A 15,424-nucleotide genomic window follows, 5' to 3' on the forward strand; every position below is an offset into this window, starting at 1 on the left:
CAACATCTACATTTTCTATCCCACGAAGGGAAACACTTACTGTAAGTAGACCATTTTCTCTTCTCTCTGTTCACGTAGTTGCCGTGTCAGTGCGTTTAATCCCCATCGATATATCAACTTCGATAAACACGTGGGCCAAAACCTTTTAGTCCAATGTCTATGATTCCCGACGATACCCCTGTCCTTTTGAGACATCGTTTCACACTTTTCCCCGATTAGGAAAGTCCAAGAGAAAATGTGATTTGCACAGGTAACTGTATGAATATTGTCAGTTTCTATTTCGAAAACAGTCTGTGAAGTGACAGTTCATTGACAATTGGTTATCCACTTCTCCAAACACAGCCAATTGAAAGCTGAACAGAGCTGTATTCTCAGGTYGGCGTGGCTTGAGCCTTGCTARTATATGACWWGGGCRCGTATCCACAAAGTGTCTGAGAGTAGGAGTGCTGATCTAGGATCTGTCCMTATAATCTTATTRATTGTGATCTAAAAGGCAAAACTGATCATCCTAGATCAGCACTCCTACTACGCTTTGTGGACACAGGCCCTGGATTGATCTTATCTGAGCTAGTCTCTCTCTCTTCACTTATTTGGTTTGTCATGGGAGTTTGTCTGGTACAGGAAGCAGTAGGCCTACTGTCTGTTGTTGGATTATCCTGCTCTCTGTGTCGTCACTAACTAACTGTAGCCACCAGTAGATAGTCAATACTGTTTATAGCTAACATGTAACTAACGAGGGACCTTTGACCTTCTCATCCAATGGGTTTTGAGAAGGAGTCGAGAAGAGAGGTCGCAAGGAATTAAGGAAATGCAGTTGAGATTCTCCCCCTACATGGCTCTGGTCACGTCTTTTCCTCCCTCTGTTCCTTTGAGTGGCCTAGTGAGTGCTATGTCCACTCTACCCTGTAGATGGCGTGTTCCACAGTGTGAGCCACGGGCGGTGTCGCCTTCAGGCCCTCTCTCTGTCTAAATCTATGTCTCTACTCCACCCTGCTAGTAAGTACAGCTTACCTTAGATCATCTATCCTCCACCACTCGCTCTGTGCTAAAACTAGGCATGGCAGACATGTGGCTACTGTGTGTGCGTCCGACGTGCAGGTGCGTATGTATGCACAGTACCAGTCAATAGTTTGGACACACCTACTCATTCAACGTTGTTTAAAAAAATTAAAAAAACTATTTTCTACATTGTAGAATAATAGTGAAGACATCAAAACTATGAAATAACACATGGAATCATGTAGTAACCAAAGACGTGTTAAACAAATCAAAATATATTTTAGATTTGAGGTTCTTCAAAGTAGCCACCCTTTGCCTTGACGACAGCTTTTCACACTCTTGGCATTCTGTCAACCAACTTCATGAGGTAGTCACCTGGAATGCATTTCAATGAACAGGTTCATTTGTGGAATTAATTTCCTTCTTAATGCGTTTGAGCCAATCAGTTGTGTTGTGGCAAGGTAGGGGTGGTATACAGCAGATAGCTCTATTTGGTAAAAGACCAAGTCCATATTAGGGCAAGAACAGCTCAAATAAGCAAATAGAAACGACAGTCCATAATTACTTTAAGACACGAAAGTCAGTCAATCTGGATTTTTTCCCCAGAACTTTCCTTTCCTGTGCAATTGCAAAAACCATCACGCGCTATGATGAGAATGGCTCTCATGAGGACCGCCCCAGGAAAGGAAGACCCAGAGTTACCTCTGCTGCAAAGGATAAGTTAACTAGAGTTACTTCTGCTGCAGAGGATAAGTTAACTAGAGTTAACTGCATGTCAGATTGCTGCCCAAATACATGCTTCGCACAGTTCAAGTTCAAGTAACAGACATCTCAACATCAACTGTTCAGAGGAGACGGTTGAATTGAATTGCTGCAAAGAAACCACTATTAAAGGACACCAACAAAAAGAAGAGACTTGCTTGGGCCAAGAACCATGAGCAATTAGACCGGTGGAAATCTGTCCTTTTGGTCTGATGTGTCCAAATTTGAGATGTTTGGTTCCAACCGCCGTGTCTTTGTGAGACGCAGAGTAGGTGAACGGATGATCTCCGCATGTGTGGTTCCCACCGTGAAGCATGGAGGTGTGGGGGTGCTCTGCTGGTGACAGTTGTCTGTGATTTATTTAGCATTCTGCAACGATACGCCATCCCATCTGGTTTGCGCTTAGTGGGACTACCATTTGTTTTTTCAACAGGAGAATAATCCAAAACACACATCCAGGCTGTGTAAGGGCTATTTGACCAATATAGAAAATAGGAAAAATAAGTAAAACCCTTGAATGAGTAGGTGTGTCCAACCTATTGACTGGTACCGTAGATGTGCTTGTATGTCAGTGTTTATGTAGGGTGAGGGCATAGGAAAGTGCATTGGCTGGCTAGGCTACCCCACCAAATCACAGTGTAAGCTCAACATTGCTGGGTATTGGGTAGCCCCCCTACCCCCTATGGGGGTCATCCATAATGTTGCTCATGCTGTTTCATTTCACACAGAGGGTTCATGTTCTGTCTCGTCCTCCACAGAACGGAGAGAGTTCAGCCTATCAAAACAACCTCAAGAAAAAAGGTATGTATCCACTGACGTAGTGTTTGTGTAAAGTGAGTGTGACATTTTTACAGTTCCATACAGTTTTCCCCTAATTCCCAGGCTCTCCAGCCTTCAGCCAAGACTACTTGGTTGGTTGCTGGGCGACCGAGGGCTGTCTCTCTGTCGTGGAGTTCCTGGTTGTCTTCGTATCAAGAAAAGGGGTGGCAGGTAGCCTGGCACTTAGAGAGGCTAGCCAGCAACCCGAAGGGTTGCCAATTCAAATGCCGGGTCTAACTTGTAAAGTCTGGCGGGAAGTGAGCTGGTCACTGGATGGTTGCTGATATCAAAATCCTACATGCCGTTGTGCCCTTGATCAAGGCACTTAAACCCCCACAATAACAGCTCTTTGTTTAACTCTGTTGTTGTATAACTTTGTTGTTGTGCCACAGCTTGTAGGGCTGTTTTAACCCTGTGTCACAGGTAGTGGCGTAGAGATATGACACTTCTTATCAGTACCCAAACTGTTTGTGTAGACTGAACTGTAAGCCCATTGTGCTCAGTGTTTATTTCTCAATGCAAATGTGGTCCAATGCAAATTTCAAATACAAGTACTGTGCTCAGATGAAGTTAGGCTAATGCACTGTAACTTTTGTGACACGGTGAGTGTAGTAGGATTTACTGTATAGTATCCTTTGAGTAAATGGCTCCAGCAAAAGTGGGATGGACAAAGAAAAAGGTCTCTTTGTTTCCTGCTTCACTATGTCCTTCGTCGTGATGAGATGCTGCCGGGAACCATGCCAACTGCCTCTGTCCTCCCTCCATTCAGGAGTTAAAATGTCCTGAACGCACACGGTCACAGCACTATAGCTCCCTCTAGAGTATGTTTCCTGTACCTGTCAGTGTGTACCAGATCTTTGTGTGCGCATGTTAGTGTATGTGTATGTGTATGTGTATGTGTATGTGTGTGTGTGTGTGTGTGTGTGTGTGTGTGTGTGTGTGTTCATGTACTGTATGTATCAGAGCTGTGTGTGTGTTCATGTACTGTATGTATCAGAGCTGTGTGTGTGTGTGTCCCTAGGGAGTTAAAGTTCCGTAAGCGTGCCCAGTCTGCAGACGACGAGGGCAGCGTTGAGCTGGCAGAGTCCCTCCAACACCTCACCCTCTCAGAGTTCCTCAAAGAGTATGTGGGCATCGCCCCCTTCTGGGCTGGCAGCCCTGGCCCTTCCTCTCCACTGGGCAGATAGCCCATAGCTTTTAACCCTACAGTAACTCCCCTGATCTGGAAGCCAGCCATCTAGTCCCTAGCTTCAGCCGCTAACCCCTTTTAAGCCAAACATTTTAACCCTAGAACTCCCCTGTGTGCATCGTCACATTTAACATCTACGTTTGTGCCCACAATGCGCTCTGCCTAGCATGGCATCAAAAATAACCTTTCGAGATCGCACTTGTACGCTGTTGATGTCAATTAACGAACCATGTTTGATTACCATACGTGTGCTGCATGTGTCTGTAACTACCACTATGTAACCCTTAACCCATTGTGCTCTACCACTGACCTCTGACTCAGGGTGAAAATGAATCCCTTTGTAACACTAAAACGTGTGGCAAATGAGCTGCCACCAACTTTAAGTCGACGACACCTTAATGATGGAGTTTTGACCAGTCTTTTTGTTTGTCTTAATTCTGTAATAAACATCGATGGTTGGCTTTGTGTGGTGCATGTGCTCCAACTGTATACTTGATCCAGCCTGGTTATGACCGTCACAGGCTGATTGAACTACTAACCAAATACCATGTTTACTATAAGGCTTGTGCTTTCATAAGTTGTATGCAGAGTTTATATATGTTTTTGTTTCCACGTGGCCTCATTAGCTAGGTTTCCATCCAATTGGTGGCAGATTTCCATTTGAATATTCTAAATTTCAACTCTACTGAACTTTTTGACACAAAACATGTTGCGTTATGTGGCATATGTGCCCACTCTGGTCTTTGCACGTGCGCTCAAGCCAACAACTCGCACATACATGAAGAGATTCCTGTTATGGGCAAATGAGCGAGATACTTTTTTAATTGTCAAACGGAAGAAACTAATCGATCGTCGTGTCACCAGAATAAGACCCTCGATATTTATTCAAAGCAACATCAAGCTCATTACCGTACACTTTCACCACCCTGTGAAGCTCATCATAACTGATTTCATCTGTAGTAAAACGGTTGGATGGAAACCTGGTTATAGATGAAATACTAAGTCAGACAATTACTACTCGCAGAAACGACTGAGTAATAATTAATTTGAGATGACCAGGCAGAAATAAAGAAAGATCGGCAAATAAGACTGGTATGGATACCGTTTATAAAAACCAGCAACATATGGAAAGTCACATATGTTGCTGACCCCATTGCGTCTGAACAGAATTGAAGAAGAGGAGTGGGACAAGTACAACATCCCTTCCAAGGTGGCGTCAGAGAAATACAAAATGATTCGTACCTTCAGCTTCCTCAAGAGCCGGATGTCGAGCACACGCAACAAGAACAAGGTAAACACTACTTTAACACTAATCGTGAGACTAGGTCAGCGCTAATCTTGCCGCCAGACTTTACATTTAGAGCATATGCCATGTTCAGAGACGTACTCAACTGGACTAAATAATCACAGACAGAATGTACACACCGACTGACTCACATGTGATCTACACCTCAGTCTAGATCTAACGATCTACAGCTATAAGGACTGCATGACATACCCATAAAGGGCTGTAAAAACAATATAATTGACTATTATCACACAAAAAAAGAAGTTGTGCTGCTATTATCACTTAATTATCGGCTACAAAAGCCTATTATCAAGCGACTTTTGGGTCGTTGAAAAGCACTATATAAATACCATGTATTATGATAATAGTAATTATTATCGTCATCCCAACCCTTCTCCTTATACTATAGTATTCACATCAGGATCTGTGCTTCACGTGATGACAAGAAGCAGGAAATGTTTTGGGAAATAACTGTAACCCAAAACGCCACTCAAACCCTTGTGTAGCTTCCTTCCTTTTAATCATAAACCCTTTGTTGGTGGATCCGCATTTACAACCCCCCCCCCCCCCCCAGGTGTTAATGCACTGCTCCGTCTCCTTCACAGTGGACTTTAAAATGGGCTAAAATAAGGCGGGGCTCCTTCTCACTCAAACTGCTTCAATTGGAGTCGGTGCACGTGTGTGGCTATTCGTGGCTACTTCATAGTACAAGTAACCTGACTGATATTGCTTTAAGTCGAGTCTAGCCTATGGTGTTACAGAGTTACAATTACACGATATGCTTTGATGGATTGCGGCTGAAGGGTTTTGATGTAGTTACAGTATGTGGGTGTGCAATAACCAGCCTATCCATACCTCTGATGTTCACCCCTGTGAATCTGCCCTGGTTTTCCAAGGGGAAGGAGAAGGAAAGGGAGAAAGAGAAGGACAGGCAGCAGAATGGACATCGCTTCTCCACGGGGTCCTGTGCTGGACCCACTGTCTGTCTGGTCTGTGACAAACCTGCCACTGGCAAGGAACTTCTGCACTGCTCCAGTAAGTAACACGGTTAATCAATCCGTCAATCAAAATGTATTAATAACAGTTTTTTTACATCAACAATTAACCAGTAGTACATCAACTGGTCAGTCTAAACAAACGACAATTTGTCGCTCAACGTTACAAACAGACAAGCATATCTCAGTGATCTGTACACTTTTGAACAATGTAAATGAATTGAAAAATATCACATTTATGGATAATACAGTATATCAATACATATTGTATCTCAAGGAAAATATACTGCATAGGCTTTTTTTGCATTCGACAATGATAATATAATTGACAATGATGGGGAGGCAGGTAGCCCAGAGGTTAGAGCGTTGGGCCAGTAACCGAAAGGTTGCTGGATCGAATCCCCGAGCTGACAAGGTAAAAATCTGTCGTTCTGCCCCTGAACAAGGCAGTTAACCCACTGTTCCCCGGTAGGACGTCATTGTAAATAAGAATTTGTTCTTAACTGACTTGCCTAGTTAAATAAAGTTTAAAATAAATTAACTTTAATTCGCAATTTTTTTGCTAGACAATTGTAGAACTGAATTAATATACGATCCTATTCTATTTCCAGTCTTTAATTTCTTCTCTTTATGAACCTATCCCTCTCTCCCTAAGGTTGTACACTAATGGTCCATAAGGGTTGTAATGACTTTGCTCCCCCGTGTCTAAAGGTGAGTTTCAGCCTGGATACTTCTGCCTCGACCCACAACCACAACCACACACACAAACATAGACATGGCTAATCTAGTCCAGTGACACATCTACTCCTCACCTCTCTCTGTTGAACAATGTGATCTAGTTGGAATGTTTGGTTGTCTGGTATCCTACTATCCTTCTTTTTGTTAATCTTTGTTTTAAAACTATAGAAACTTGTGAAGAACCGAACGGCATCCCTCCCGCAGAGTGAGTGTTACATTGCGGAGTCACTGACTAAGGACCTTATTACTGATGAATGTTTTTTTGTTTTTTTATGACTGTTTTTCTTTCTTTCTGCTTGCATTTTGTATTTATATTTGGTGTGTGTATATTCTGTAATTCAGGGCTCGTCTGTTAAAGAGACCTTGGTCTCAGTATCACTCCGTGATAAAACAAAAAATTAAATAAAATGTCACAGCTCTTTGTTGTCATCATGTGAAGCACACAGGAAGGAATGCTGAAAGAATAACATTCCTCCCCTCCCTTCCCTCCTTCATACTTCACAGTGCGAGACAGTCCCTCTTCATGTCTGATCGCCACCTCAGCCTCTCTACCTATGATGAGCCAGAGGGACAGGAGGGAAACAGCCTCGCTCCCCAACCCCCTCTCCAGGAGCGTCCCCTCTGCCACTGACAGGTCAGCTAAGCATCCGTTCACTCACTCTCAGTATATTACAGTAAGCTTGTGATGAAGATTTTTTGCGATGATGCTTATGTCATTGACATATTGTCACTCTCCCAGCAGGCTTAGCGAGAGTCCGGAAGTGGAGTCTGACAGGAGATGGGGTCCTGGCCGATCAGAGGAGCTCCTACAGACCACGGAGTCGTCCTCCTCCACTGACTCCTCCCTCGGAGAAGGTACTGCAGGGACGGGAACCCAGAAGGGACAATTGGAAAAGTGATGATCTTAACGGTTAAAAGGGAAAAGTCACCATCGTGTTCATTTTTGTCCCCCCTCTCGTCCTGTAGACTGTGTGGACACCGGTCTCCACAGCGACCTGGCTGCTGATGCTCTGGACTACGAGGCTGAGTCTTGGAGTCTGACGGTGGAACACAAGTTTTGTAAGAAGCAGGACAAACGGGTGGTCAAGAGACAGGACGTCGTCTATGGTGAGCTAACGATGTACTCAGAACAGTTGAACCACCATATGTAACCCAACCCTGCTGTTTTGTAGTACAGTTTTGAGTTATGACTGAGGTATGACTTATGAAATGTTATGGGTCGTAGCACAGGAATGTTTACGGTTTGTTATAATGGCATGTCCAAGGGATATGTTTGTCTACCGGGACCTTTGTCATCTTCGAAATGTGGGTAGTTGGACTTGGAGGGGATCAGTTTGAGCAAGACGAGACGCGGAATCGCAAAAATGTACACGTAATGCGTGGTTGTTTGGGATGCAAGGTGATTTGTAGATCTGCGATCCTGCGCAGTCCAACTGCAATGTAGTAGATCTCAAACACGCACTGTTTTTGTGTGTGTTCCCGTCCTCTCAGAGTTGATGCAGACAGAGATGCACCACCTCCAGACTCTGTGCATCATGGCTGAGGTCTTCCGGCGAGGGATGAGGGAGGAGGTCCAGCTGGACGCCGGCGCCGTGGGGCGTGTCTTCCCCTGTTTGGACGAACTCCTCCTCCTCCACCACGACCTCTTCAACTCCATGAGGGAACGCCGCCACAGCTCCGCCCAGCCATACGGGAACAGGAACTACGTCATAGAACGCATCGGAGACGCTCTGCTGCAACAGGTGCACTGTTAAAATGAAGTGCTTGTAACAACAAGGAGACAAAACCTTAACTTTTCTGGAGTGGGGTCGGGACGGAACAGTTGCACTTTCTGTCATACGGTCAGGAATCTGTGGAGACAGAATTAACTTACAACCCCTAAAATTACATGGAAGTGCTGATTCTCCCACAAAACATGGATAAATACAGATATTTTTTTTTTTGTGTGTGTCTGAAACATTGCCAACATCCGCTCAGTCTCTCCTGTAATTCAACCTCAATAGACATGACTGTGGTATTAATGTTCTGTGACTGATTGAGTACGTTGGCTCAATATGAGTGCCTGTATAACATCTAATTTCTGGTGCAGTTTTCTGAAGAGAACGCAGAGAGGATGAAACAGGTGTATGGAGACTTTTGCAGCCATCACACTGAGGCAGTCACCTTCTTCAAAGAGCTACAGCAACACAACAAACGATTTCAGACCTTCATCAAGGTACGGGCTTGTCTGTTTATAACACCTCTATAAGCCTCGAGTTACACTACATGGCCAAAAGTATGTGGACACGCCTTCAAATGACTGGATTTGGCTATTTCAGTCACACCGTTGCTGACAAGTGTATACAATTGAGCACACAGCCATGCAATCTCCGTAGACAAACATTAGCATTAGAATGGCCCGTACTGAAGAGCTAGGTGACTTTCAACGTGGCACCGTCATAGGATGCCACCTTTCCAACAAGTCAGTCATATTTCTGCCCTGCTAAAGCTACTCCGGTCAACTATAAGTGCTGTTATTGTGAAGAGAAAACAAGTAGGAGCAACTACGGCTCAGCCATGAAGTGGTAGGCCACACAAGCTCACAGAACGGGACCGCCGAGTGCTGAAGCACGTAAAAATCGTCTGTCCTCGGATGTAACACTCACGAGTTCCAAACTGCCTCTGGAAGCAACGTCAACACAATAACTGTTTGTCGGGAGCTTCATGAAATGGGTTTCCATGGCCGAGCAGCCGCACACAAGCCTAAGATCACCAATCGCAAAGTGTTGGCTGGAGTGGTGCAAAGCTCGCCGCCATTGGACTCTGGAGCAGTGGAAAACACATTCTCTGGAATGATGAATCTTCACCATCTGGCAGTCTGACGGACAAATCTGAGTTTGTCGGATGCCAAGAGAACACTACCTGCCCCAATGCATAGTGCCAACTGTAAAGTTTGGTGGAGGAGGAATCATTTTCTGGGGCTGTTTTTCATGGTTCGGGCTAGGCCTCTTAGTTCCAGTGAAGGGAAATCTTAACGCTACAGCATACAATAACATTCTAGACGATTCTGTGCTTCCAACTTTGTGGTAACAGTTTGGGGAAGGCCCTTTCCTGTTTCAGCATGAAAATCCCCCCGTGCACAAAGCAACGTCCATACAGAAATGGTTTGTTGAGATTGGTGTGGAAGAACTTGACTGGCTGGCACAGAGCCCTGACCTCAACCCCACTGAACACCTTTGGGATGAATTGGAACGCCGACTGCGAGCAAGGCCTAATCGCCTAATATCAGTGCCCGATCTCGCTAATGCTCTTTTGGCTGAATGGAAGCGAGTCCCCGCAGCAATGTTCCAACATTTCTAGTGGAAAGCCTTCCCAGAAGAGTGGAGGCTGTTATAGCAGCAAAGGGGAGACCATATTAATGCCGATGATTTTGGAATTAGATGTTTTCAGAGCAAGTGTCCAAATAATTTAACAAAAGTGTCTTAAATATTCCACTTGTGACTAATTATTCAATGTTGATTGTGTGTTTCTATAGCAACAAAGTAATAACTATTTGGTGCGGAGGAGAGAGATCCCAGAATGCATCTTGTTGGTGACCCAGAGGATAACTAAGTACCCTGTTCTGTTGGAGAGGATTCTACAGTACACCCAGGGTCGGTCTGTCTGCCTTTCTCTGCTCTGCTGCCCACTGCTGTTAGGATCAGATAAATCAAATCAAATTGTGATAACACGACCAGGCTAGTTTTTTGTTGGACAGGTGGTTTTATCATACAGCTCAGCTATCAGTGAAAATATACAGCAGTTACAGTAAGATATTACATGAAACGTTTGTTGTGTTGTATTTGAAATGTAACTTCCATACTGATATGGGGCTGGTAACAGGATGTATAGTTTTGATCCTACTACTTCAATGTGCCTGAATATTTTCTTTCTCTCTCCTCCCTCGATCCCCCCACTCCCTCTTTCAGAGGACAGTGAGGAGCACAGGGACCTCTCCAGAGCTCTGGTTTTGATCAAAGAGGTGATCGCAGCTGTAGACCTGAGGGTCAGTGAGTTTGAGCAGGGTCAGAGGTTACAGGATGTCCTAAACCGGATGGACAACCGTAGTGTTGCCAAGCTGAAGAACGGACACACCTTTAGGAAGCAGGATGTTCTGGTGCCAGGCCGGACCCTCAAACACCAGGGCCTGTTACTGTGGAAGACCGCCACCGGACGACTCAAAGGTCTGAGGCACTGACCTATCAATCAATTAATCAACCAATCAGTCAATCAATCAACCGATCAAGAAATACATGAATCAGTCAATCAATCAGTTTCACACTAATGATAATATTGATTAGGGATTACATTGTTCACAATTGTTTTGCTGTCTCTTATCTCTGCAGATGTCCTGGCTCTCCTTCTCACAGACACACTGATCTTCCTACAGGAGAAAGACCAGAAGTTCATATTCGCTGCTGTGGTATGTCTGTGAAATGGTCTCGTGACATTTGCTGTTTATGGAGTAAGACAAAATAAACTCTACCGCTCATTTCAGTTCCTTTGGACTCGGCCTGATAGCTTTGGGCTACTGCTCTCCATGTTATTATATCGGAGGGGTTGGGAAAAAAGCATCCTGGATAAACTAATAAAGTATATCTGATCATATATGGGGGATTGAGACTCAAAAAGACATGTCAACAGACACATCAGTGAGTGTTGGCCCCCTGTATTCATTCAATTGACTAATGCTCTCTCATCCTCCCATACTGTCTGTGCTCCTCAGGACCAGAAGCCCCCGGTGATCTCTCTGCAGAAGCTGATTGTCAGAGAGGTAGCCAATGAGGAGAGAGGGATGTTTCTGATCAGTGCATCGGCTGCGGGTCCAGAGATGTACGAGGTCCACACCTCCTCGAAAGACAGACGCAACACCTGGATGAGGCACATCCGAGAGGCTGTGGAGAGGTCAGTAAGGGGTGTGGTTAGTGTGTGTGTGTGCATACGTGTGTGTGTATGCTTATCGCTGTCTGCTTGTCTGTCTGTCTATCCAGCTGTCCAGAGGATGAGGAGGAGAACACTAGCGAATCAGAGGAGGAGAGAAGAGCATCTGAAGCCAGAGCCCAGAAGATACAAAGACTACAGGGTAATATGCTACTGTATATTCTTAGCTTACAAATAGCTTGTCTGCAATGATCCTTTCACTTTGATTAGCCCACATTTTCTATAGCATGGTCACGTAGTGTGTGTTTGTGGATTGTGGGTGCATGAAGAAARTGCACATGACTTTGTGTATCGTTTCTATGTTGATTGTGTAATACTGACCGTAAAGTGCTATTTGTGTCACCGACTGCTTGATTCTGCGTGTCGATTGTACATGAATGGTTTTATGTCGCGTTGATCTATCAGAGAGCCTGTCCAGTCAGGACCATCAGATATGTTCTACTCTGGAGGAGAAGCTACAGATCTATGCTGAACTGTCTACCTTGAGGGGTGCCACCCAGGAACCACACCTTGAGCCACGCTTACTGGTCCAGCCGCACCCAGAGGAGGTTCCCCGGGCTGCAGTACTGCTCACTGCCGCGCTCCGAGAGGGTCAGACGATACACCACACTTTTAACCTCACTGACCGTTGTTAGCATCATGTACATGTTGTCCATTTCCTGTTGTAGAGTGTCCAATGTCTTTGTCTGTCTGTGGGTCTTTTTGTCTACAGTAAATTCTCTTTCTCCCTCTCTAACCACCCATCTCCTCTCTCCTTCTCCAGCTGAGAACCTGAGGACCACTCTGTCCTCCAGGACCTGTTCTCCCTCCAGCCTCTGCAGCCCTCACAGGGACCCCCTGTCTAACCCTGTGTCCTCAGCCAACCCTCCTACCCCCATGGACACCCCCACAGACGGCGAAGCCTCACATGGGGACCCTGAAACCAGGGACGGGGAGTGGTCAGCCTCCCAGGCCCTCGTACTGCAGTCCCTGACTCAACCCCACACTGGGGACACTAATAATATCAACCTTAAGGTAGGTCTTCTATACAAGGTTTTGTTTTCTACCATAGATATTGAACTCGGGTCCCTGTAACTGTCAGTCTAACATGTTAGCCATAACACCAAGTGGCTCAAATACAAATGGGATTTGTAGTTGTAGCCATAAGCTTATTGTAGTCTTTAGCTGCTGAGGTGTACTCAGTCTGTGTTCATATTGGCCTTGGCTTCTCACCTTCCTCCACCTTCTTATGGTGGTGGAACATTGTTTAAATAATTGAACACCATCTATTCGAATTTCATTTCAGCCTTAATGTGATACATTATTAATATCTTAATAATACAGGGAAAGTCAATTTAGCTCTCAAATGTACCGTCTCATTAAAAATAGATGGATAATAATATCCCAATTTCCTCGGCCACATTTGTGCTACCGTTAGCATCTTGTCCCGGCTGTGAGGTGAATGACTATGATAAAAGAGAGTAATATTGACAGAATGTAATGTAGTGTAGAGAGCAGGGGTACTCAACTTTGACCCGACGAGGTCCGGAGCCTGCTGGTTTTCTGTTCTACCTGATAATTACTTGCACACACCTGGTGTCCCAGGTCTAAATCAGTCCCTGATTAAAAAGGTCCAGAGTTGAGTTTGCGAGGTATAGAACCTTCAAATTCAAATCTGGACCTTGAGGCCAGTTCCACTTGTTTAAAAAAAAAATCTTCCCCTCTAATCAGGGACTGCTTTAGACCTGGTGGGACACCAGGTGTGCGCAATTAATTAACAGGGAAAACAGAAAACCAGTAGTCCTCCAGACCGCATAGGGTAAGATTTGAATACCCCTGGTATAGAGCAATGCAATGTACAGCACGTGTCAATCTCATTCCACGGAGGGCTTAGTGTCTGCGGGTTTCCGCTCCTCCCTTGTACTTGATTGATGAATTAAGGTCACTGATTAGTAAGGAACTCCCCTCACCTGGTTGTCTAGGTCTTAACTGAAAGGAAAAACAAAAAACCAGCAGACACTAGGGCCTCCATGGAATGAGTTTGACACCCCTGGTGTACAGATTCTGTGCACAGACACTACCAGACCACAAAGTGGCGCTATATACTTACATGACCACATAGACTTCTCAGACAAATCTCTTTCGAAAAGGTGCCATGTAATAAGAGGAGAAGATACTGTACTCTCACCACTACACTCTAGTCTAGTCCGGGAGTAAGACCGTATTGGCTGGCTTCAACTGATACGGGTATACAGTAGTAGTAGGAGACTAAAACTCCCTTGCCATCTACTGTAGAAGTGAACTATTCATCTTCAGATACCAACACACTGAAATAGAACCAGGACATGTATTCCTTAACAGTTTTTCATGGAAGGAATATCATTTGTGAAGTGATTAAGTCATCTACAGTGGTTTGCGAAAGTACTCACCCCACTTGGCATTTTTCCTATTTTGTTGCCTTACAACCTGGAATTAAAATAGATTTTTGGGGGGTTTGTATCATTTGATTTACACAACATGCCTACCACTTTAAAGATGCAAATGTTTTTTTTATTGTGAAACAAACAAGCGCGAAAACATGAGCGTGCATAACTATTCATCCCCCCCAAAGTCAATACTTTGTAGAGACACCTTTTGCAGCAATTACAGCTGCAAGTCTCTTGGGCTATGTCTCTATAAGCTTGGCAAATCTAGCCACTGGGATTTTTGCCCATTCTTCACGGCAAAACTGCTCCAGCTCCTTCAAGTTGGATGGTGTACAGCAATCTTTAAGTCATACCACAGACTCTCAATTGGAATGAGGTCTGAGCTTTGACTAGGCCATTCCAAGACATTTAAATGTTTCCCATTAAACCATTCGAGTGTTGCTTTAGCAGTATGCTTAGGGTCATGGTCCTGCTGGAAGGTGAACCTCTGTCTCAGTCTCCAATCTCTGGAAGACTGAAACAGGTTTCCCTCAAGAATTTCCCTGTATTTAGCGCCATCCATCATTCCTTCAATTCTGACCAGTTTCCCAGTCCCTTTTATTGACAAACATCCCCACAGCACCAAGGATGGAGTTCTCGGGGTGATGAGAGGTGTTGGGTATGCGCTAGACATAAGAGTTTTCCTTGATGCCAAAAAGCTCCATTTTAGTCTCATCTGACCAGAGTACTTTCTTCCATATGTTTGGGGAGTCTCCCACATGCCTTTTGGCGAACACCAAACGTGTTTTCTTATTTTTTTCTTTAAGCAATGGCTTTTTTCTGGCCACTCTTCCATAAAGCCCAGCTCTGTGGAGTGTACGGCTTAAAGTGGTCCTATGGACAGATACTCCAATCTCCGCTGTTGAGCTTTGCAGCTTCTTCAGGGTTACCTTTGGTCTCTTTGTTGCCTCTCTGATTAATGGTGGGCTGCCCTCTCTTGGCAGGTTTGTTGTGGTGCCATATTCTTTCCATTTTTTAATAATGGATTTAATGGTGCTCCGTGGGATGTTCAAAGTTTCTGATTTTTTTTTTATAACCCAACACTGATCTGTACTTCTCCACAACTTTGTCCCTGACCTGTTTGGAGAGCTCCTTGGTCTTCATGGTGCCTCTTGCTTGGTGGTGCCCCTTGCTTAGTGGTGTTGCAGACTCTGGGGCCTTTCAGAACAGGTGTATATGCCTCGTCCAAGATGGCTTAGCAGTTCAGACGTCATTTCTGTTTCGTATTGTC

At 44.7% G+C, this 15,424-nt stretch overlaps 1 protein-coding gene across 1 annotated transcript in view; it reads left to right on the forward strand.

Annotated features, from left to right (window-relative positions):
* LOC111964473 (rho guanine nucleotide exchange factor 28-like) overlaps positions 1 to 15,424 on the forward strand; it is a 103,135-nt gene that overhangs the window by 56,095 nt on the left and 31,616 nt on the right. Inside the window, exons 14-32 of the mRNA XM_070443539.1 lie at positions 910 to 996; positions 2,520 to 2,562; positions 3,602 to 3,703; positions 4,937 to 5,060; positions 5,954 to 6,092; positions 6,708 to 6,763; positions 6,959 to 6,995; positions 7,295 to 7,424; positions 7,533 to 7,645; positions 7,757 to 7,897; positions 8,282 to 8,532; positions 8,880 to 9,005; positions 10,305 to 10,422; positions 10,738 to 10,992; positions 11,155 to 11,231; positions 11,535 to 11,713; positions 11,800 to 11,891; positions 12,155 to 12,340; positions 12,513 to 12,763. Of these exons, the coding sequence (XP_070299640.1) occupies positions 910 to 996; positions 2,520 to 2,562; positions 3,602 to 3,703; positions 4,937 to 5,060; positions 5,954 to 6,092; positions 6,708 to 6,763; positions 6,959 to 6,995; positions 7,295 to 7,424; positions 7,533 to 7,645; positions 7,757 to 7,897; positions 8,282 to 8,532; positions 8,880 to 9,005; positions 10,305 to 10,422; positions 10,738 to 10,992; positions 11,155 to 11,231; positions 11,535 to 11,713; positions 11,800 to 11,891; positions 12,155 to 12,340; positions 12,513 to 12,763 (2,507 nt within the window). The remainder of the gene's footprint in view (positions 1 to 909; positions 997 to 2,519; positions 2,563 to 3,601; positions 3,704 to 4,936; positions 5,061 to 5,953; positions 6,093 to 6,707; positions 6,764 to 6,958; positions 6,996 to 7,294; positions 7,425 to 7,532; positions 7,646 to 7,756; positions 7,898 to 8,281; positions 8,533 to 8,879; positions 9,006 to 10,304; positions 10,423 to 10,737; positions 10,993 to 11,154; positions 11,232 to 11,534; positions 11,714 to 11,799; positions 11,892 to 12,154; positions 12,341 to 12,512; positions 12,764 to 15,424) is intronic.

Source organism: Salvelinus sp. IW2-2015, linkage group LG5 (genome assembly GCF_002910315.2).
Source record: "Salvelinus sp. IW2-2015 linkage group LG5, ASM291031v2, whole genome shotgun sequence".
In the NCBI taxonomy this organism is placed as follows: Eukaryota; Metazoa; Chordata; class Actinopteri; order Salmoniformes; family Salmonidae; genus Salvelinus; species Salvelinus sp. IW2-2015.